Below are 23,608 nucleotides of genomic sequence, written 5' to 3'. Positions count from 1 at the left end.
AGTGTCTGTGGGTGGGAGGGAGGGTGGGATCCTGAGGCATCCACGAAGACATTTGTTGGGAACAACATGAGGTACTCAAATCATAGTCGATGTGGGAAGAAGTGTGTGCCATGTTACTTGCTCAAACAGGAGTCAATTTTAGTACAGGATATTAAATTTGCTCTGTTGACTTGATGATTTTTACAGGCATAAAATTTATTTGCAGTTTTAATATATTCTTGTAAACTGCGTCTGTATTTTTATATAGAGCACAATGTAAAGGCAACATATTTCATACTACTCTAAAGGAACAAAACATAATGCAGTAGCATTTAAAATGTTTTATAATGAAACATGAGACAAAAATATAAAGTTAATTTAATAGAAATACACAGACAACCAACCTATATATGTCTTAAATGCCAAAAGTTATCTTAAAATATGGATCTACAATAGAAAAATAGTGTATGTTGTGATAGAAATTAGAAACAAGCTGTGTAATATGACTGTTTCATCTGCACTGTCCAGCAATGGGCGCCCCAGTGAAGTCCAAAATTGGCAAGACACCCTGTCCAAGGTCATGGTAGTCGTTGCCAAAAATAGTTGACCACGGTCACATCCCAAGTGCACCACTTTGTATGCTGTTATCTTTGGACACTTTGATTGAACATGTAGTCTTAAAGATGCGGCAAAATGGAGTCTCCAGTGTGGTGCGACACCTCTCCATACATGTGTTCTTTAAGTTTCAGATTCTCAAAGGGTCTGAAACCTTGTCAACACAAAGAAGATACAGGTCTGGGTCTTACGCAAGATAAACTATAAAGTGCTACTGGATGGCAGCGTGTAACAGACGAGATGGAGGGAAAAGATGAACACCAGTGAACCATGACACAAACCTTGTGATTCTGTTATTTGAATAGACTATAGAGACCAGTAACAGCTTACATATAACAAGTACATAGTAAAAAGATGTAGATGTGTCGCATTCAGGTAGAATTTTAAATCTGTGAAGTGAATGTACTGTAGGTGACCTGCAGCTGACCCTTCCTAGATGTATCCTCACAGCACCAGTCTATCCTCTCCTCCCTCCTGGATGACCTGACCAATGGATGCCTGGCTCTGAGCTCTTAAGAAGCACTGCCTCTTGCACTCCATCAGCTGCTCCAGGTCACGCCACATCTTCATCTGCTCCATGTTGGCGCCGTGGCTCTCCCTCAACATCTTCTGCTTCTCACGTAACTTCTGGAGTCCGCAAAGGAAAAGAGCGATTAGTAAGATGAAATTTAAAATGGCACCACTCTGTACATTATGAGTCTAGTCACCGATTAAAACCGACTGATTGTATTAAGAGGCTAAATTACAAACAATGACAGATCCTATGAGTCCTCAGGTCATGTTCTTCACAGAATAAAGGAATAGTATCGACACATGTCACCTGCGAGGTCGTGTGTTGGACACACTTTTCTCACCTTGCCAAGTAACTCCTGTTCTGAAATGTTCTTCATGTACACTTCCCTGTGAAAGAAGCAGAAGGTTTTATTAAAACATTGCAATTTCATGTTGATCTCACTCTGTGTTTTTAAATAAAGGCGTAGTGTTTCAGCATATTGTCATGTCACAAGGTGGTAACGAGTTTCTGACAACTCTGTGCCATTTCAAAGGATAAAGTGACAGCAGCCAAATTGACTGTATTGTAATAAGAGCTTCCTGGGGTAAAAGGGGTATTTATCTTACGAGCAGCTGGCTGGCCTTGCTCAGCATGCTCACCTGATGGCTTTCTTCCTCTCTTGCGGATCAGAGGACACGTAGGCCTTCATCTCTTCAGCTGCTCGCTGTATTTGCATCTCAACGATCTGTAGAGGACAAAGAGAGACTGAGTTTGTCACAGAAGGTGTCTGGGGGCAGGTCACATGCAAAATGCTGCAACATTTTATCCACTCCTGCAGCACCCCTGTGGGTAGCCAACTGTTCAGAGTGTCAGTTTTAATTTTACCAAATTTTGGCTTGTAAAACAGTGATAATGATGGATGATATACAAACTGCGAGTACTGGCTAGAATGCTTCTTTCTCTGCTTTAAGATATTATCTTTTTAAAATACTTGCCTCTGACATGGAGTTGATGTAATGATATCGGTTCTCCTCCTGTGCAGTCTCCTCTCTCAATGCTTTCACCTCCTGTGAACGACAAACAAGAACAAATATGTTTCATATCAAAGCCATAAGATATCTCACGAGAATACACTGGATAAACATACATAAATATAATTAAATTGATTATACCCTATAAAAATTACTGTACCTGCTCCAGTTTAGATCTGTTGCTCTCCAAACCTGCAGTACAGCTTTCGTATTGCGTCTTCTTTTCCTCATATTCCTGGCTTAGTTCCTGGTCAGAATCCAAACAGTCAGACACAGGAACAGAGTGACAAATGATTTAAAATACTCTATGAGAATTGACACAAATACATAGAATGCACCATTTTCAGCCCTCTTGTCATACGCTCAGCGCTGTTTTACATCAACGTAACAACACAGCTGGCATTTGAGCAGTTTAACTTACAGCGGGCTCTTACAAAGTCTATTTATGTCTTCCTGTTGCAGCTCTTCATTAGCAGACATTACCCAGTAAGATGGAAGAGCAATTCTGGGAACACATGTAGGAAAATTTAAGCCTCCGCTTTAGCACAGCGATGTGGGGGGGCTTTCCCTTTGTGCATTTTATTTATGGACTATGTAAATTATTCTTAATGGACCCTGTCCATGATAGCACACAGACACAATGCAAGTTAGCTCGTCCTCGCTTGCAGGCACACAGTAAAGAGTCCAGCATTTGCTTTGAAACTGAGGACAGATTCACAGTTTATCATGTTTCTGTTTAGACAAACATGTGAGATGTGAGAGCTGTATTTTGCATCCTATGTGTTTCACTCCAGTGTTGAATTACAGCATTTTGGATTATGAATGAATTACATATATCCGTTTTATTTCAATTTAGTGACTTGCAGACTGTTGAATTGCAACAACTCAAAAATCTGTATCAAACTTTTGACTGAATTCTTTTATTCCTGAGTTGTGTGTCGGGCAACAACAATGATTTGTCATGGCTTTTGAAGGCAACTTTTCTTTAAAAACACTAGCTGATCTGATGTGAGGATACTCTGAAGTGGAGGTGTTATAATGTGGGCGATTCTCACCTGACACCGCTGTCTCAGTGACCTCAGCTCTTTTATAATTGGTGCTAGAGCTGACTTCTTCTCCACAATCATAGAGTTTAATTTCTTCACCTGTAAAACCAAGCCAGTAGCACACACTGTATAAAAACTGAAAACAACATGAATGTTACAATAACCATAATGTAAATTGAGAGGAAATAAAATTTTATGCTAACATTTGCAGCTCTGTACACATTTAAAGTCTGCGGAGGACATGGCAGGTAATGTGACTGTGACTAATGGTTTACTGGCAGCATTACAACCCAGACAAATCTGATCAACATTTCTCAGTAGACGAGTAAGGAGACTATCTACAGCCACAATAAAGTTTATATGGCAGCTTTCAATAACCATTTTCTAAGTATTAATTGAAACATTATAGATTTCAGCTTTATGGCTTTGCAGTGCCTTTCGAAGTTCAAGAGTAAAGGTCTACTTTCAGGTTGGAACCATGGATGTTTGACTCCATCATTAGGAGTCATCTGCAGTTTGCCAAACTGTGAAAGCTGCCAAAGTGATCAACAGACTCGCTTCAGCTTGGAGCACGGCCTAATCGGCTACAACTTTCCTCTCGGCCTTGACACAAATGGATGACGGTGTGAGGTGAGGTTAAAGCTGTAAGCTATGTTGGTTCAACCCCCACAGGTGTTTTTGCTGGCTAATTTTGGCTAATTAGACTTATGCTAAAACTCAAGTTGGGTGGAGCTGTGTTGGGAATTACAATGGGTCACCAAACACTGTGTGCTAATAAGCCTTTTTCACAGCAGATATTTTGACTTGTCATAGCAGCACAAGGACATGTTTTATTAATAACTGTAACGATGGCTCTGTTGTGTCCCTGTGAGCCACGACAGTGTGACACTGAGCCAACATGCACAACACCAGGACTCGTACTGTGACAAGTCAAAATGTTTGCTGTGGAAAAGGCCCATAAGAATGATAATGGTGTAAAGTGTCGTGCCTCAACAGAGTGAGGGAGATACCACTCAAACTCTCTGTCTGTTCAAGTCAAACTTGTTTGCACTTTTACACCTTCACCTCCACCTCCACCTGCACCTTCTGTGTACTTAACATTTAAGTACACACACACTTAACTAAATGGTCAGCCATTTGCATTCAGTATATACACAGCTGCTGTTGGTACATGTCATTGGTATATTTTATTCTCTTGGTACATTTCACTCGTATATTTTATTGTTTATTGTTTAGTATATTTTTATTGCATTTACGAATATTTTTACTGCAAGTTGGTTTATTTGATTCTAGTATCTTAATTTTATTTTATAATCTTGTTTCTAACATGGGGGTTGCCATGCAAATTTCATTGACATGTCATGCTCAATGATAAAGAAGAAATCTTGATCTTGATGTTGATCTTGAAAACAGTTCAGAGGGGAAGGTCGGTCTAACTAGCCAAACTAGGTGAAAGCATCAGTGTAGGTGAGCCATGTCTGTGTAGAGGCTTTTTAGAAATTTTATGGTCAGCGGGGGGTAAGACAAGGGCAATGACACAGTCCATCTTCGCTACATAATTAACACTGCCTCATAAAAGTCACAATCACTATTTCATCAGGCTTTGACTGCCCGATCAATGTTAGTATTTGTCTTTTTTAAAATAAGACTCTCCTCAAAAAGACAATCTGTAATGTCATCAAGATATTTTCTGCTCTTGCAGTGATAAGAAAAAAGTTAAGCTAAGGGTGGATTTTACCAAATGTGCCCTTGGTAAAATTACCATTTCAGACATGTCATCCAGTGTGCTGCCCTTCTTCTCGTCCAGCTCGCTCTTGATGGCCGACACCCTCTCCAGCTCCTCCTGAGTGTTACTGTAGCCGGAGATGCCCTTCTCGGCTTCCATAGTTTGCTTGAAAAACACAACAGAGACAGACGGCCATCATTTATGAATAAACAAACTCAGTCAGATATTCTTCAGAAATCGTAAGGGAGTCATCCCAAATGTCTCCATCAATATGAGTCAGTGGGCTAATGACTGCACTACTGGTGTACTTTCTGTTTTGAAAATTACTTTCAATGTACCACAAGACAACTTCATTACATGTGAAGCTAAGGATAGCTGCTGAAGCTATCACATGAAAAGTGATTGAAAACACAACAAGTTTTATGTCTTGCAATATACTGTAAGTAAAAGTAGGTGCAACACATTTCAACTGCAGCAACAGAGCAGGCCACTCGTCACATCGGCCATTTGACTCCATCCAATAAAAAAATGCTACAATGCAACCAGCTGAAAAACCAGGCTCACACGTGAAGAGAGAAGCGACACACTGCCAGCGAGACATGTGATCAAAGAGAAAACTTTCACTGCGTTAACAAATCCTCATGTGGGATGCAGACAGAGGAGGAGCAGCAGATGCAGCCATCAGAAATAGCAGCTCTGCCTGCGTCAGACAGCCGATCAACAAGGCAGGTGCTGGAACCGCACAGCAGTGTGAAGCCATTTCCAGGAAGCTTCTATCACTTCGCTGTTAACACACACTGTGTGAATGGGGAGATCAAGTGAAAACAGCACATATGGAATGGCAGCAGGAGTGTGTGAGCAAGACTTGTAGGATTTCTTTAGTCTATGTAGAATATGGAACATTTAAAGAGGTGATTACTTACACTAACTTTGCACAGCATCCTGAAGGATTTGAAAAGTCTTGACCGAAAAGCAACAAGTACATCCTATTTCTCCCTTTGCTTGGCTGTAAATATTTGTTTGGTCTGCTGGTCTTACATGAAAAGTAAAAACAGGAGTTGGAGTAAGAGTTACCAGTTTCTGTTGGACCGTCTCATGTCTCTGCTTCAGAATTTCCTCTGTCCGTTGCAGGACTCCATATTCTGCTTTCAACTCAGCAATTTCTTGACGTCTCTTCTTGTATACTGTTCCCTTGCTTCGCAATTTCACCACCAAACGTTTCAGCTTTGAGGAACAAAGAAACAGAATTCAACATTAACTTCAAATGCAAAGAACACTTGATACTGCATTAGGTTTAAGAGAAATGAATATTAAACAATGCTTTCAGATGGACTGTTGTGGGTTTTTTTGGTACACTGACATTTAGAAGGTCTTTAAACCTGTTATCTGATTTTGAGGGCAGTGAAAACAAGCTGTAAATAAAACCCCCTGAGCTCATGTGGCAAACTGGTTTGCAAACTGTTGCTTATTTACACAGTCAGCAGTTACAGAGCAACATTAGCATTCAGTTGGAGTTGTGTGTCTGGCTAACTGACAAATGTCAGTCCAAAATTCGCTCCTTGGCTCTTGTTTGGTCTCTACCACCTCCCGAGGGCCATTATTGGCTCTTCACAGTAGCTGTTTACACGCTTCACTAGGTTCACCAGCTAGTCACTAACTCTGTCTGTCTGACAGCTGGCGGGTAGTGTGCACTGGGTTTTTAGAGGTTTTTTTGTCAGTGATTCACTGCCTGCTCAATCTGGCTACAAAGCTAAAGAGAACAATGACACTGAACTAAGCAGTGCAGTTGCAGGCAGTTCAACTTAAATAAGCAGAAATACGCTAAAACACTTGATAGAGTTCAAGGGGACTGCAGTCAGGTAAATTTGTCTGTGGCCCCTGTCAATACATGTAGGCATCCATTGTTAATTAATAAAACATATCAATTATAGCAGCTGTAAAAGCAAACACCATAACAATTACCATTTACTATTGGTTCACAGAGACAAATGGCTTCTTTGGCAAATACAGTGAACATGCATACAGTTTATATTTGACTATGCGGTGTCCAGCACAGCTGAGATACTATGAAAGGCCACAGGAGAAGACAATGGGTAGAGCCAGGGGAGGGAAGGGATTAGCGAACAGCAGTGACTGGGGACCATGGCATGATCTGAAACAGTCACTCCATCCTTTCAGACTCACAGCCAGCTATGCACAGCAAACAGCTTCATCTGGCAGAGTAACTGCTTTGAGTGGCTGTTCAGTCACTCGCCCACCCTGACTGCCTGTCGGGACACAATGAAACTCCTCCACAATGAAGAGCAGCTATAAATGAACACGGACACGGGAGAACAGCTCCAGAAATCACAGAATGTGCTTCATGTCCTTTGGGAATCCATGAAACTTGATGTGTGTGTGAGTGAGGGGTGAGTGAGTGGGTGTCAGTGTACATTTATTCTTTGTGTATTTTGGGACATCAAGGGCAGACATGGCTGAGAGAGGAATTAGCACAGGAGAATAATACTGCATAGTCTTCCCAGCACCGCACCCCCAAAACAACTGCTATTAAACTGGCCAACAGCACAGTCATAACACCGCCACTTGTCTCAGACATACAGTACATTCACACCAACACGCACTTGCATGCAAACAAGTCAATCCAAACAATGGACAGCAGATACTCCAAATAATTACGTGTACAACATACAGCAGAGTAGCATACAGAATATCCCTTTAAAAATAAAACATAGCCAATTACAATGACCACCACAATATTTCAAGAAAAAGTGAGCAACTTCGACAGATCAGCAGTGGTGTCCCGACTGCAGTAAGACTAAATTTAACCAGTGTGATGGGGCTGCTTGATAAAGTGGCTTCGTGTTATTGGCCAACCAGTGACGAGCAGATGTAGTCATCGCTCTCATAGAGACCCTGCAGTTGGTGGGTGGCATGTGATGACACATAACCAGCAGAATGGAAAATACCTCTGATAAAGTGATCATCTCCACCATGGCCGATGGCCCAAAACTACGGGGGAGTCTGATAAGCTGTGTTTGACTAAACATTTTCCATTAACTTCATTCATGTATAGTCTCAAGGGCCCTCTTTGTCTCTACAAACAGCTCCCTCACATCTTTTCAGTCAAGCTTAAAGATATGTCAGTCAGTCTCAAATTAACTGTAGTATACTGGAATAATTTATGTCGAACATTGACTATTTTCAGCACTGCTTTTTTTTTTACATTTTGTATCATTTCTTCATGTCAGAAAGAAAAAGTAGCTATTTCTCCTTCACTGCATTGCTCAGATGATTGCTCTCTTTTCCCTTCCTGAAAAGAATAAACATGCTAGAAGTCATTTTTCCACTGATACTTCACTCCCTCCCTCATTTGCCAGGATTAGTGAAAGCATTAGTTTAGTTTCTGCAGCAAAAACATCACCCTCTTTCAGTTTTGTGTGACGCAATAACCCAGAAAAAGTCTCAGAAAATCTGAAAAATTTGTAGAAATCATAAATCAAATGCATTGTAGAGGGGCCATATTCTGTGTGCATTAGTCTCGCTTGTTTTAAGTACCGGTAATTATCCAAATGTCACAAAATAATGTGGCAACAATGTATCAAAGGTAAAATGCTACATGTAGCATTGTAAATGTTTGTGACAGAGATTAACCCACACAGGCAGGTTAGAGGTCAGTATCGGCCAGCCTCCCTGGAACAGAATGCCCACACACCGTCCACGGTGATAGACGGCAGCCCCACAGGACAAACAGGAAAGCAGGGAGAGAGCGGTTGCAATTTCAGACATGCTGGGACTTTTCTGCCTCAGCAGAGAGCCCAGCTCTCACCTCACAGATATCAGCGTGCGTCAAACACCGAGCTATAAAAATTCTCCTCCACACAGTGCACACGGTCACAGCACAGCCCCCATCTATCAGCGTCCCTTTGCTAATACAGAGCTGTTTATAGTCCACTCTTTTAACTGCGAGCGTAATGTGTGCATAGGCAAAAGAAGATGTGATTGCTGAAGGATTTCCAACTGAAGTGCAACAATATTAAGTTTTTTCTCTCTGTCAATAGTTCAGTTCTATCGGTCAACGTGACAGCTCAGAGTACACCATGCCATGTGTCTGAAAGCAGGAGTACATCCTCATCATGGGATATAAATAAAGACAAAGGTTTTATGCCTGAGTCTGTTTAATGTGTCCAGCTGACTTGAATTAGGGCCTTGATTACACTAAAGATTAGGGAGAAGGCCAACTTTCAGGCAGTTTGTCCCGTACAGTTCCTTGTTCTGGATATTCTCTCTCGTGTTCTATTTATGGCTCTGCATGGGAATGTGGGGGAGAGTAAGGAAAAGGGGTAAGTAACATTAGACAGTGAGCCCATCCGTGTTTGGATAAGAACAGAAATAGCCTCTTGTGTTCGCTGCGGTTTGCAAATCTACCAGTGCACACTCAGATAAAGCTGGGCTTTCTGTGGGTGATGTGAGCAGTTACCTCGAGCACAAAGAAAAGAATCATGTAGAAAATGTTTCTTTTCTTGGACACTGGCAGTGAAATTCTTCTCAGAAACAAAGCGAGACATTTTGTGTGTCCAGCTAATAAGATCAACACAGCTTCGAAGAAATTCAGACGGCTGATATTTAGAGACTGAATTACTTCGCGACTGTAAGAAGCACTTCCAACAGTGTACCTCATCACCGCGGATGACCTCTTCCCCATTTGAGGCTTGTGCCTGGCTGGTCCTCTGCCTCAGCTCCCTCTCTGCTGTGGCCAGCTCCTCCCTCGCTTCCTGAAGCTCCTCTGCCTTTGACTCCTTCCTCCGAATGATGATGGAGGCCTGCAAGAGTCACAGTACATTGAATATACAACCATGACAAAAGTTTTATCTGGATGATTGTTAACCCATGGAAAAGTGAATGCAATTGAGCTATGGGGACATTATTAGAGAAAAAAATGGGCAAGAAATATGAGGGAGTAAAAAAGAAAAAGGAATCAGAGTGAAATCTTAAAGGCCTCCTACACTACAATTTGAAACTAGAAGTTTCAAATGCTGTTCGCACATTCTTTTCTGATTAACACCTGGACGCATGAGCAGCATTTTCTTTAACGTCACAACTTGTGCGAAAGCCAGTTGTGGTTCTATACGCAACTTACACAAGAGTGATGTGAAAACTTGAAGCCTCTAGTACCCGTACACTGAACAGACTTTTTTCAGTGAAGTGAAAACATGGAGGAGTAGATGTGACTTTTGAAATATTTACTAGATAATTAAACTTGAACTATGGTGGGAAAGCCATATCAGACACTTATTAGTGCACCAAGCACTAATAAGTGTCTGATATGGTACTGCTGGTACTGCTGTACTTGTACTGTATTAAAACATATCTAGAAATGACATTTAAATTTCTACTCTAGCAAAGAGATTCATCAATCTCTCAAACATCAGTGTACTTTTCTCTACCATAAACAAACCTACTGTTGAACCTTTGCAAGGCACCTCATCCCTAAAGGTTACCTTTGGACTTGTTGACATGGATTGTTTTGTTTATCTCAGGCACGTGCTCAGGTTTCACTGATAAAGAAGGTGGCAGTAACACGCCAAGTTATATTGCCGTAATGTCCAAACAAAGGCAGGTAAGACGAAGACTGCCAGCAATCAAATATGGATGTAAACAAAGCTGGATTTAAAATAGCTTTGTAAATGTTGTATGAGGAAAGAAATGCAGTCAGGATTTGTTGGAGTTCAAGGATACACACAATAGATTTTGGTGATTAACACTGAATGTGAACATAACTTTGGCTTCTTTACATGAAAACTCCACATGGCACCTTTAACATCAGTCAGCTCCCACACAGCCCAGTTCACACAAGACAAAATAGACAAAGACATCACAGAAATTCAACAAAGCCAACACCTGTTGCCTGTAAAGGGTCAGTTTGTCATCCATGGGGTCATTTCTCATCATTCTCTTCTCAATCAGGTGGTTTATCTGGGAATCAACTTCTTTGATCTGTGAACATGACAATTACAGAACACGTCAGAATTTAGCAGGGTATGGAGGTGTACAGACTGAACTCCACATCCTGGTTCTGACCTTGTCCTCCAGCTCGTGGAGATCGGCCTGGCCCATGGCAGGCTCCGATGCTATTTTCTGCAGGTACTGCACTGTACGCCTCATGCCCTCCAGCTCTTTGGGGAGTTTCTCAGAGACCATGTAGGAGTTGATCTTGATCTCCTCTGCAAGCCTCTTCATTAAGCCTGAAAGAGTTAGAGCTTGTAATTAAGCACTTTGAGCTTTACGTGTTTGAAACCCTGTCAGGCTTTCCACAGCTGATTGCTTAAGAGGACCTGAATATCACTCATACAGCACATGCAAAGTCACTATGCACGTAAAAAAACATGATATCTTGTGTAAAAAGTGCTGAAGCTGAAATCGTCTTCCAAAATGTAACTGTAATACTGAATGCAATTCTTATTACTTACACTAAAACAACAGCGTGCCAAAGTAATTTCTTGAACACACACATAAGTGACTTGAATCGTCTGCCCGGCATGAGTCATTTTTGAAACTGCAAATGTGTTAATCTCTCCTCTGGCTGAAGAGCCCAATGTCCGATGAGAACAAAAGGAGACAATTTCAACAACAGATAAGCTCTACCATGGCACTTCAAAGATCAGTATAATTAGAGGGGCTCAAAAGATGAAAGCCTATTAGCTGGGAGACCCCCCTAATGCTCTGCTGTGTCCTTGAACTACCCATCCAGCTGTGCCCTGCAGAGGCAACAGCAGGACACGGGTACTCACTCTCTGGATTGGCATCTGCTGCTGCCTGTCGCAAATCCTTCAACTGCTGCTGCGATCTCTGCAGTCTCTGCTCTGCCTGGAACAGCTGAACACACAAAAATGATTACTAATACGGGTAATGTGGGAGCATCAACATTCAGTGCCCATTTGATAATGAGTCTGTTCAACATCAGGACTTCGACTAACAACTTCTCTCATTAGTGATTCATCTTCTCATTATTTTCTAGATTAATGCCTTTTTTGTTTGGTCTATAAATGTCAGAGAATAGTAAACACTGCACATCATGTTTCCCCTGCATTTAAGGTTGCATTTTGAAATTGCTTGTTTTGTCCCAAAGGTATTATATCTCCTATCACAGAAGACTAAGAAAACCAGCAAATTCATGAAGCTGGAAGCAGTGCTTTTTGGGGTCATATTGGCTTTAAATAATTTAAGTGATGATCAAAATTGTTGACAATTTATTTTCTTTCAACTCTATTCAACATGTCTCAATAAAAGTATATGAAAGCTATCTGTTCACACAATCTGGTTCTCATGAAAAATTGTTGTTGAAAATGTTTTAATTTATAAAATTATATTACAACAAAAGTAATTTTACAGGGGGTGCAAATGAATTATCATTATTATTTGAAATGTCTCCATTGTTGATAACTAAATCAAATAAGGCTGCAACTTTGCAACAGATTATTTTCATTATTGATTAACTGTCCTAAAATTAGTAAAAAAAAAATGCCCATCACAACTTCCAAGGTGATGTGCTCAAATGTTGGGTTTTGTCTGACCAACAGTCTGAAACCCAGAGATTGTCAGTGAAATCTTTGACATTTTTTTCACCATTTTGTACTTGAAAATTCATTGAAATTATGATTCAATGATCAAAACAGTTGCCGATTGTTTCAGCCCAAATATCAAACCCAATATCAAACTTGTTTTTCCTATTGTAGCGCTACCGCAGATCATTCATTCATTCCTCTATCAGACTGTACAATCCAATGTATAGTTATTATGCGCAATAACCTCTATTCTTCTCTGATTATAAACATCCAAATCCACAACTGCAGGGAAAAGTAGTGGAAAAAAAAAAAAAAACTCACACTAAAAAAATATTTTATAGTGTGAGTTGTTGGAAAGCAGCGGACAGCAGAAAGTTTAACTGGTCTATAACGTCTTAGGAAATTATACCAAGGTAAGCAACTGTGAATGTGAATGTGAAGCATTTACTTGGTTCCTCTGTTCTTGCTTCTGGTGAGTCAGTGACTCCTCTCTCTCCTTCTCCACTCGCAGCTGTCTGGCCTGTTCCAGCATCCGTTGATGGTTGGACACTGACTCCACCTAGTGGATGCACAAGTTAACATGACGCTGATGTCTGATTACAGGCTTCTACATGCTCAGCAGAAATAACCAAGCACCTCTCGCAGAGTCAGGTTGCACATTTGGGCACGGCCTGCAAGTAAGGCCCATTAAATCAACACCTCGGTACTTCACAGCCTTGTTAAGACAGCCTTGCAGCCTGTCAGATCCCTGTCAGGTCTATTAGACAAGCTGATAATATATGTCTGGGGACATGTTTTCATTCCTCGTTTCATTCCTCCTAAAGCTTTCCAAGCATTAGAAGAGCGATGGGGCCTCTTGGAACAGTTTCCCTTACCCTCTTCTTCAGCCTCTCAACACGTTTGATTAGTTGGTCTTTCTCCTCCTCCATCGCACTAATGTCCTGTTATTGGAGGAGAGAGAGCTTACATTAGTGCTTAATATCAACTAATCTTCAGAAGGTGAATTATTATGTTAGTCACATACTGAAAAACAAAATCAATGTCCATATATTGAGCAAAGCTTTGCATCAATAGCTTTAAACAAACTGATGGTTAAGAATAACTAAGTGTTTTTACTCTTCGGATTTCTGCAGTGGAGAAGCCTGAAGTCCTCAGCTGCTCACACTCCTTATGATAGGTCTTAAAACCTTCCACCAGCTCTTCATACTGTGAACACACAACAGCAGTACATAGCCTGTTTTGTCTTTTAGGTTATTACAATTTCAAACACTCGGAAATGACATATGTACGTGTACTATGTTAATAACCTGGTGATAGGTGTCATTGATAACATCATCCTGCAGAAACTCTGCAGGCACCTCCAGTTTGACCAGAAAGCGAGCCAAATAAGCCCTTTTCTTCAGTTCAGGGACCCTCTGTAGCAGCCAGTGGAGAATAGGGTGGACCACGGGCTTGCTGCCAGTCACCAAACCTTGTCGAAAGCTGCTCCTGCATGACAGAAGCAGATCATATGATGAAAAACTCCTTCTGATTATGCATTCAAAATAGACTCACTGCATGAGGCGTAGGTCATTAAACTGTCATTGAATGTATTACTTACACATCAGAGAGGCTGCCAGAAGGTTTGTATTTAAGCATTCCCAGCAGAGCACACATTCTCTTTATGGTTTGTTCAGGCATCTCCTCACGGATATCTAAAGCTTGCTAAAGACAAGAGTAGAAGTAAATAACGTTGCCTAGCTCAGATTAATTCATAAATGCCATACACTATCTGACATTCAACAACATTTTACACTATTTGCTCCAACACTAAGCTAGTGTCCCACCTTTGGGTCGATTTCAGCCAGAACATTGTTTAGAATCTGTAGCAGCTGTATCGGTTCGAGGGAGTCAAACGTGATGAGATTAAAGTTCTTCTTAAACGGGTCTTTGTTAAGTTGTTCAACGATGAATTTCAGCTGCTCACTCATCTTGAACAATATAAAGCTTGCTTGCTATAAGTTAATGAGTCCTCTTCTTTGCTGGATTAGCCAGCTAACGTTTAGCTAACTAATTTAGCTAACTGTCGTCGATTAACATGCGATCCAGCACGCAAAGAAGCATTTAAACGATCTACCCTACTTGCTGGTAACGGTGGAAAACAATTATTTGCAAATTATAAAGACACGTTCCAAAACGATTTGTTAGTTCGCCTTGTTAATTCTTCAACTTGCTAGCTAGCGGACAGAAAAGCAGCGGTTGTTATCAACAGCCCCATGGAAACCACGAAGGCGTCGCGGGTTGGTTGCTAACCGGAAGTAGCTTTGGCAGAATGCTTGAGAGAGTTTTGTTGCGCTAAATGTGCGCAAATTGCTCGGCCACTTAATTCGACAAACAGACGAGTACAAAATCGATGAAAACTCAGACGTATGTGCTTAATGGCCGAAAATAATAGTGACAAAAATGATCATATATGATTGAATTCAATCTTCTCTTCACTTTTAATGGAGACCAATGGCACAAACATGTTTGCCTATGAACTTCAACATGAACACGCACTTAAATCTCGGTGGCTTTAACTGCGCACAAAACCGTGTTAAGTCACCAGGTATAATTTCTAGAGGAGGTGCATCACGTTGTGTTGAACGCAGCCCTCTGTCAGTCTGAACTTTTGAACCATAAGATGGCGATATTTTCACAGGGCTCGGCTTCAGGTTGTAACACAATGAACTTTGGCAGGATTAACCGGAGTGCTCAGAGAGGAGCTGAAAGGTGTGTTAGACGAGCTAAGTTACGAGGGCTGCGGTTGGATGGGGGCGGAATGAGTGAGCCGGCTGGTTTCTTTCAGAAAAGGATCAAAAATCGTTGCTGAGTTTGAACAACCACCCGCCGGACAGTTGTTTTCAAAGTCAGGACTTCGTTTTTCTTCTTCCACCTGAACTGTAACAGCCTGAAGACAACAGCTCCCCGCACTAAAGCCTCATGTTCAGCACGCCGTGGGGCGTTTTCTGCCGTTAGTGTCAGTTTATTAGACCATCCGCCTTGTAGCTGTCATAGCTGCATGTCCTCGGGAACGGACGTCCTGCCTAATTTCCTCTAGTCCTCATCAACTTTACCTGGGATCGCCGTTTTGGACCACAGACAGTATTCTCACAAATCATCAGTTTGTTTGTTTTTTCTGAATCTGGAGTGTGAGCCTGAAACGCATCCATGAAGCCCCTCCTCTTTCTGCTGACACTGTAACGCTGACGGAGAGCCAAAACACCAGAGAGCTGCGAGTCAGTCTGACACCAAACACAGAGGAAGACCGAGGTTCTCCAGAGAATAGGCGAGCACAAGACGGCATCGGGTGCAGGGATAAGGACAAACACATTTCTCGGACTGTTTCAAAAAGGAGCAAAGAGACTGGACCGGTGATCCTACTTCTGGAGGATTTTCCTTGTGAGTAAAGAGTGAACACTAACAGGTTTTCTTCCCTGTGAAGTGGATCCTTCCTTACTCTGGAGAGCACTTCTCTGTCCTACAGCACCATGGAAGCTTTCAATTGCAAACAGTCAAGTCCAGTTTATGGTTTAGAAATGTATGTTTGTGTTGTTAGTTGATTGAACACTTTATGTCAGAGTAACAACAATGGTGGAACCAGTGGGGTTTGTGGAGGCATGGAGAGCCCAGTTCCCTGAGTCTGATCCCCCTTGCATGGACCTGAACTCGATGGGGGACATTGAACAGGAGCTGGACAAATGCAAAGCATCCATCAGGCACTTGGAGAAGGAAGTAAACAAGGAGCGCTTTCGCATGATCTACCTGCAGACTCTACTTGCAAAAGAGAGGAAGTCTTATGACGGGCAGCGATGGGGATTTAAAAGGACGCCCCAGATGAATGACGGAGACCTGTGCAGTGGCCCAGAGGGCCCGAGGTCCCACGCAGATGAGGCACCAGTGGAGGAGCAGCAGCTCAGAGGGCCTGGAAAGACAGCCAGATGTAAACCACATCCTGAAGGAGAGGTGGATGGTGCATCCCCGGCCAAACAGAAGGGTGGGGTGTCACCCGTCCGCCAGGAGTCAGAGATTCCTGATTTCCCACTGGGCACAGGCTCGGTGGCAGCTCTGAGATCCAACTTTGAACGCATCAGGAGAGTCAACTCTCACACAGCCGGAGATGGCAGAGGGTTGTCAGTGATGGGCGGCCAGGAGAAACCCTTCTATGTGAACATGGAGTACCATCACGATCGAGGGCTGGTCAAAGTCAACGACAGGGAGGTCTCAGACAAGATCAGCACCTTGGGCTGTCAGGCCATGCAGATGGAGCGGAAGAGGTCCCTGCACTCCCTCCCAGTGAACCTGTCAGCCGCCACGGGGGACATCAGCAAGGCTGTTCAGAGAGGCAGATCCACTGAGGGGAACTGCAGCTACAATGGCTCGTATGATGACGCTGAGGCCAACCCACACTTCCTGAAAGACAGTGTGATCCGTTCCACTGGGGGAAAGTCTGAGCGGCAGCCAGCAGAGTGCCAGCCTTACACCAGTGTGTACGTTGGGGGAATTATGGCTGACGGGGACACTCGAGTCATCCACATTAAGGACCACAGCATAGAGGAGGATGCGCACCTCACCTGGCCGAGGCGCTCCTACTCTCCTGGCAGCTTTGACGATGTAGGAGGAGGCTACACACCAGACTGCAGCTCCAACGAAAACTTAACATCCAGTGAGGAGGACTTCTCCTCGGGCCAGTCCAGCCATGTGTCTCCCAGCCCCACCACTTATCAGATGTACAGAGAGAAAAGCCGCTCACCCTCCCAGCATTCCTTTGACAGCAGCAGCCCTCCCACACCCCTGTCTCAGAAGCGTCTGAAGCAGCAGGTGATAGTGTCTGAGGCCTCCATCATTGGGGTCCGTAAAACGGGACAGATCTGGCCCAGTGATGGGGACTCCACCACTTCCAGCAGAACGTCTCATGACAACAGTCTTCAAGGAGATCTGGGTAGGTCCTCACGACACACAACACAGATGTTCCTCAAGCCTTTCATTTTCAGAATTAAAAACAGAAAAGTATTGTATTGGGTAGAGATGGTAAAGTACTAAAAAGCACATTAAAGGCCCGCTCTAATCACTGTCTGAAAGATGCCTGTGCTTGTTCTGGCTGGGCTTCATCCAGAATAAGTCACTGATGAGTGAAATGCACTTGCAGTCTTTTTAATGATGTCCTAATATTTTGACCCCAGACACTAAATCCATCTTAAAATGTTTTCTGAAGCCAGGATTATGATGCACTCTATTTTTAACACATTTAAACACATTTCTTGTCGTGTTTTGGTCATTTTCTTGGATTTCAGCTGGTTCGCTTGCATGGAACTGAGCTTTTATGATTGAAGTGGCCTACAAAAAAAAAGAGGCCAGATTTGATGGAAATCATCTTCTCGCCCCGTTAATGAGAATTTTATTTTGTCTCATCGCAGCCTTTCCATACTGAGCGCTTCATGAATGTTAACCCGTTCAACTTAATCATGAAGCTCTCAACAGAAAAGGCTAAACATGTTTTCATCAGGTTGGAGCCTGTAAAAAGTCAGTCTGCCATGAAGAGGTTAGAATTGGCAACATGGACTTTACATAGACTGATTCTTAAGAGTAACCCAGTGGTTTTGCAGTTCTTTCAGGAGTGTTTTCTTTACCCTTTGTTAGCAGGCCTGCCCTCTCTTTTTCACCCCCTTCTGCTCTTTGCCCACTGAGTGCTGCAGCACTCTCACAGAGATGCTCTGACTGAGACAGCGGCTGCCCCCGGGCTTCCCGGTCGCTCGGCCCTGTCCACCCTGAGTGTTTTCGTGTCAGCACACATCAGTGTTGTTGTCCTTGGTGCCGAGTAATTAACTTAAAGGGGTTTGTCTAGCGTGATAAATTTAGGGAGGCTCTTTGTTACGGGAGGCGGGTAGGAAAAAGCCCTGACAACTCCCTCAAAAAAGAGGATCGAGGGGCTTAAAGTGTGTCATGTGGCTTCCAATCAAAGTGCCTGCCATCAGTGTTTCCTGTTGCTGTGTGTGAACACAATAGGAGAATCATTCATTGAGCACGAGTATTGACATGTTAACAATATAACAATGTTAAGTGGGATAAGGAGAGTGGTCTGGGCAACTTGGTAATGCCAAGGACAGAAGGAGAGGCGGGAGTGAGTGTTCCTCTACAAGAACGTTTGTCAAAGTGAATGACACACGAGGACACGTATTGTTGCTGGTCGAGGCCAAAGAGGGATTGGCATACAGAGCAAGTATTAGGATTGGAGCTGGAAAATAGTCTGCCTCTACCCCTCCAAAAAAAAAGGGTTATCCACTGTGGGTCAGATTAAGCAGATGAGCAGAATAGTGTGTTGTTATATAAGGTGATCCAGTCCAAAGCTCTTTGACACAAAGCATGTGACGAACAAGCAGATAGTCTGTGATATAATCAGCATGAAGTGTAAGCTAGCACGCTGCTCGGATGACTGAAATGTCCAAATCCATTCGACCTAGGTCATTCCACTGTGCCATTTGTCGCGCAGTGCTGCTAACATACTGTCGGGATGTTTTTTTTTTTTTTTTTTTTCGCACTCATATCTCCATCTTCTATTTTGCAGAAAAATAACTAAGAGCGAATGCAAAGAAAGTTTCTCTGAAGAATTAATACATTTATGACAAAGAGTACCATCACAACTGATGCAGCAGAGGCTCAGATATCCTGACTTTTAATCCAAAAATGCTGCATCCTACATTTCCCATAATGCAATATCTGTCCTCCTTGCCTAAAAGATGAATGCTCACATCTTTCAGACTTCATGCCATGGAAGCACTAACAAACAAGAGGCATTACCCTGATGACATCACTATGACATCATCAGGCGTGATTTTCTCAGACTTGACAAAGCTCTCTAAGAGCCACAGAGGACATTATACATCTTGCCAAAAAAGTGAACTCAAGGTCTGCCAACTAGCCTTTTCCAAAGCTTTCATCTTCATTTCAAGAAGTTTCTCATGTGTCATGGTTGAAAGGCCTGGAGAAAGCTAGTAAGTGGATTATCAGTGTATTTTTATTTATTTCTATGGTCAAGAATCAGCTTTTGCACTCATTACACAGCTTCTTTCACGGGCTGAGTAGTCCATCCCATGACCAGTAAACTGACCCATTAAGCGTAAAATCTGTGGAGTTCCCCTTGTAATGTACCCTGTCGTGACACCTTCTGTTTAAAGCCACCGTGCTGCAGAGCCTGAGGTGCAGCTTTTGTCCAGAGGAGACTTGTTGCTGACATAATAGCACAGCTGCCTCATGTGGACCTTGCTTTGTGGATTACCAGAAGTCTGGATTTATTTTCTGATGTTGTAATAACATTACTGTGCACGTTGCTGGATTAGGCCTCAGGCAGGGAGCCGGTTTTGAGGCAAGTTTTTGCAATAAACTGCTCTTTGTTGTGGTTAGTGACTTTTAGGGAGCAGTTGGAAAGTTTTTTTTATTCTTTTTATCATAAAGCACTGCGGCATTCACTCAAATCTATTAAATTGGGCTAGTAAACTTCACTTAATCTCAGTGTTGTGGAGACACTTTGTGCCCCAGTTAGCAGAGTATTGTGTCACTGCTCAGATGTACAGCTTCATAAACTGTTGACTATAAGACACATCAGTTTTTAGAACTAAATTAGGCTTTCTAGACTGTAAGATTTGATGTTCAGTTTATGTTCTGCACCCAGTCATGGAATATGTGAAAGCTGCAGGAGACAGAGAATTGACGTGGTCCCTGCTGCTGTTGTGTGAGTGTTTTAGTGTCTGGCATGGTGGCAGTCAGTCTCTGCCTGGGAAAAATGACTATTAGAAACACCTACTAACTGACACAAACAAACCTGTGCTTGGCCTGCGGCTACCCAGCTGCATCGCTGTGTAAAATCTCAGTGAAGTGGCCAGTCTAAAACTGACGCATCTCAAGGGACATTTTTCTATGAATAGAAGAATAAGTGTTGTCTCCTGGTTTCTGGTTATCTAGGCCATTTGTCATGCCTAGCTGTGAAGAGCTGCTGATTAGCTGTGGGCCTTTAAGGAGGCCAGCTCTCTGATGGGTCTATTTTGCCATAATTAATTATCATCATGATGCTGACATTGGCCACAGCTTTTGCCGTGGCTGAGGAAGGGTCTGAGCGGGTAGATGGTCTCATGGTTAATGTATTACACTGAGAAGGTATAGAAGAATAGGTTGTCCAAAAGGGAAATAATAAATCTCACAATTAGTTAATAATCCCTCTGCAAAAATCATCTCTTCGGGTGCGTTCAGCTGAGCCTGCCCCAGTCAAATATGGCACAGTGTCTGTAGGTAGACAGGTCTGTCTGGGGTGGCTGTGACATTAATAGAAAGTGTCTGTCTGAAAGGTGATGAAGTCTGCCTGAATGTCTTGGCCTCAGCACAGAGGTTGGTCCTACTTGCAGCCTCAGCAGGAGTCACCCCAGTGCAGGTCCACACTCCTGGTTAATTGCAGACTCATGAATATTTGAGGTCCCTGAAGGGAGCCCAGACAGGCCTATCCTTGTACCTGGATATCAACATCTGAGGTTTAGTGGTCAAGGAAGCTAAAGAATTCAGCCTCACCCTTTCCTAGAAAAGTGGGCCTACAAGAGGAAGTGCTGGCGGCCCTTGAGGCCAGTCAAGTTTGCTTCAATGTGTGTGTGTGTGTGTGTGTGTGTGTGTGTGTGTGTGTAAGTAAGACACCTGTTCTTCTGTGCAGTGTACTGGGTAAAGTGGTCAAAAGCTGGCAGGCCATCAGTACACCAGGCCAGGCATCACCAGCTGCTCTCGCAGTAAAAGCCATGAATAGCCTTTTTGTTCCCCTCTATCAGAAACCAGAACAAAAACACTTGTTTAAAAAGTGTGTATATGATCACATTATATCTTCCTATTAGCTCCTCTGCTCACATACTAACATACATATTTCCATAGATAAATGTTAATAGAAAAAAAAAATCCTTGGCATGTTTATGAGCCTGCGGGCCTCCTCCGGCTCAGTGATCCTCCCTCGTGCTCGGCCTCAGCCCTCCGGTCCTGCAGTCTCAGCTCCCCTCCCAGGTCCCACTCAAAGGGCCCTCTGTGCTGCTGGCTGGCAGGCCAAGTGTTTATGGAATGTCTCAGCTGCTTGTGGGGTGTGGGGGGAAACGGCTAATGAAACGTTAAGTGTTGTATGAGTTCACCTCTCTCACTACCGCCTGACCCATGGAGCTTGTTGTGCCACTGGTCAGTTTGTTTTAGACAAAATGTTCTCTCGCCAAGTGAGCCAGGGAAGTGTGGGGGAACGACGAAAGCAAACGCGTTAACAACAGGTGAATCCTGACACTAAATTCCTATATTTGCCTGTATTTATCCATTTAAAGGGACTCTCCAGTGATTCGTTATTGCACTTTCTCAAAGTTAGGGGGCTCGAATGAGAGATTAAATTAAAGTCAAAATTGAGGCATCAGAGGCTGAGATATCCTGACTTTTAATCCCCAGTATGGATCAAGTCCTACATTTCCCATAATGCAGCTCAGCATCGTCTCTTAACTTGACCCTCTTTGCCTGGTAAACTCCCATGTTTTTCAAGCTCACGCCCCCAATTTGTATCATAAGCTTTCTGTTCTAAACTTGTCGTCTCCAAGCCCAGGCCAGTTACCGCGATGACATCACTATGACATCATCAGGGGTTATTTTCTCAAACTTGAGAAAATAAGAGACATAATACAGCCTGACAGAGGACATTATACAGCTGATTGTTAAGTGTTGTAGTTTGATTCCCTCTACCCTGAGCTTTCGCATGATTTGCTTTCACCAACTTGTTCAGTGCAACCATATGCTGTAAAACCTGTGTTACTAGGCAGATTATGACTGAACCAATCACATTAAAGCACATCAGGTGAGGTCTGTTCACTAATATTTAATTCTATTCAGACATGCAAATGAATATTTAATCATACCTGGAGGTTACTGTGATTTTTCATGAGGCTGATTAAATTTCTTAGCTTCGTCAGCAGTTAAGTTGGTGTTCGCTATAAAACACAAACATAAGGCTAAAGACTGGCCGGGTCCAGTATATATTATGGGCTTTCGAAAAAATAAACAAGTGAGATCAGTATAATTATCCAATAAAATAACAAAATAGGACTCAATAACTACTGTACTATATTAGGCATGCTGTTATTCCCTTCTTTATCAATAGAGCTAAGCTGTGTATAGCAAGTCCGTGCATGTGCACCATTGTCTATGTTTATTTTCACAGACTGGAACAATTATTGGGCTTTGATCCTCTCTGTTATGCCGCACATTACAAGCAGTAGTCTGACCACCCTGAGCTATTTCAACACACGCTGATTAGTAGGTGTGCTGGGCTGGGCGGCCCAGTTCTGACCTACGCTGCTCAGTGACTGGCACTAATTGTAGACTGCCCTACAGCAGATCAGAAGCGAGTGCTGGTGGGCCTCGCTGCCTCCTCCGGCCCTGTGGTTTGAAGGGCCTCCCAATCCAGAAGACACTCCAGGATGTGATGATGTTGTGTTGGCTAACGTTTTTTTGCTCAAACACACAGCCGTTGTCTGCGTTTGCAATAACAGATGCCCCACTTACAGTACAAGGTTAAAGGGGCACTCTGCCAGCTTTACATGTCGAAGTCATTTTACTACTCACAGGGAGCACTAAACTGTCTTCTATGAGTAATCTTGGATTTGGGTCAGAGACTACACATTTTTGGCATGCTGTCGGTGTGCCTCCAGGGATGGTAATGTCGGTTTGTCAGTTGGTCAGATCATCCACCACTTTAGTCCAGACTGAAATAAACAACTATGGTATGGATTGCCTTGATATTTTGCACAGGCATTCATGGTCCCAGAGGGTGAACCCTACTGATTCTTTAGTTTATGACCAAATACCTGCAAAACTAATGACCTTCCCGCCATCCTCACATGTACGTTGTGCTTATTGCTAATTTGCAAATGTTAGCATGCTAACATGGTAAAACTAAGATGGAGAACACGGTAAACATACAGTACCTCCTAAATATAAGTATGTTAGCCTCATCATCGTGAGCATGTTAGCATGCTGAGGTTTGCATGTAGGGTAACCGCCAACACTCCTGTTTTTCCGGATTTCTCCCGTACTTCAGAGCCATCTTCTAGTGACCTCCCGTTTTGTTGTTTCTACCGGGGAAG

General features: G+C 42.9%; 2 protein-coding genes across 5 annotated transcripts in view; one reads left to right on the top strand and one right to left on the bottom strand.

Annotated features, from left to right (window-relative positions):
* Positions 1–267: 267 nt before the first annotated feature.
* The window catches only part of ift81 (intraflagellar transport 81 homolog), a 28,464-nt gene continuing 5,123 nt past the window's right edge, over positions 268–23,608 (bottom strand). The window contains exons 1-18 of one of the 3 annotated variants that reach the window (XM_041936377.1): positions 14,279–14,690; positions 14,053–14,156; positions 13,760–13,940; positions 13,569–13,658; positions 13,328–13,393; positions 12,901–13,011; positions 11,679–11,763; positions 10,969–11,132; positions 10,789–10,884; positions 9,564–9,710; positions 5,965–6,114; positions 4,927–5,055; positions 3,174–3,263; positions 2,279–2,365; positions 2,083–2,154; positions 1,747–1,832; positions 1,449–1,494; positions 268–1,221 (exon numbers count right to left, since the gene is read on the bottom strand). In XM_041936377.1, coding sequence (XP_041792311.1) covers positions 1,039–1,221; positions 1,449–1,494; positions 1,747–1,832; positions 2,083–2,154; positions 2,279–2,365; positions 3,174–3,263; positions 4,927–5,055; positions 5,965–6,114; positions 9,564–9,710; positions 10,789–10,884; positions 10,969–11,132; positions 11,679–11,763; positions 12,901–13,011; positions 13,328–13,393; positions 13,569–13,658; positions 13,760–13,940; positions 14,053–14,156; positions 14,279–14,422 — 2,031 coding nt within the window. In that variant the 5' untranslated portion in view covers positions 14,423–14,690 and the 3' untranslated portion in view covers positions 268–1,038. Of the gene's footprint in view, positions 1,222–1,448; positions 1,495–1,746; positions 1,833–2,082; positions 2,155–2,278; positions 2,366–3,173; positions 3,264–4,926; positions 5,056–5,964; positions 6,115–9,563; positions 9,711–10,788; positions 10,885–10,968; positions 11,133–11,678; positions 11,764–12,900; positions 13,012–13,327; positions 13,394–13,568; positions 13,659–13,759; positions 13,941–14,052; positions 14,157–14,278; positions 14,691–17,103; positions 17,108–23,608 lie in introns of those variants that run through there. The other 2 variants (XM_041936378.1, XM_041936379.1) reach the window with 2 other exon arrangements.
* si:dkey-91m11.5 (PH_BCR_vertebrate and RhoGAP_Bcr domain-containing protein) overlaps positions 15,257–23,608 on the top strand; it is a 31,346-nt gene continuing 22,994 nt past the window's right edge. For both annotated transcript variants that reach the window (XM_041936376.1, XM_041936374.1), the window contains exon 1: positions 15,257–17,412. In XM_041936376.1, coding sequence (XP_041792310.1) covers positions 16,062–17,412 — 1,351 coding nt within the window. In that variant the 5' untranslated portion in view covers positions 15,257–16,061. The remainder of the gene's footprint in view (positions 17,413–23,608) is intronic.

The sequence above is a fragment of the Chelmon rostratus genome, chromosome 5 (assembly GCF_017976325.1).
Source record: "Chelmon rostratus isolate fCheRos1 chromosome 5, fCheRos1.pri, whole genome shotgun sequence".
Classification (NCBI taxonomy): domain Eukaryota; kingdom Metazoa; phylum Chordata; class Actinopteri; order Chaetodontiformes; family Chaetodontidae; genus Chelmon; species Chelmon rostratus.
This window is presented reverse-complemented; position numbering and strand designations above follow the sequence as displayed.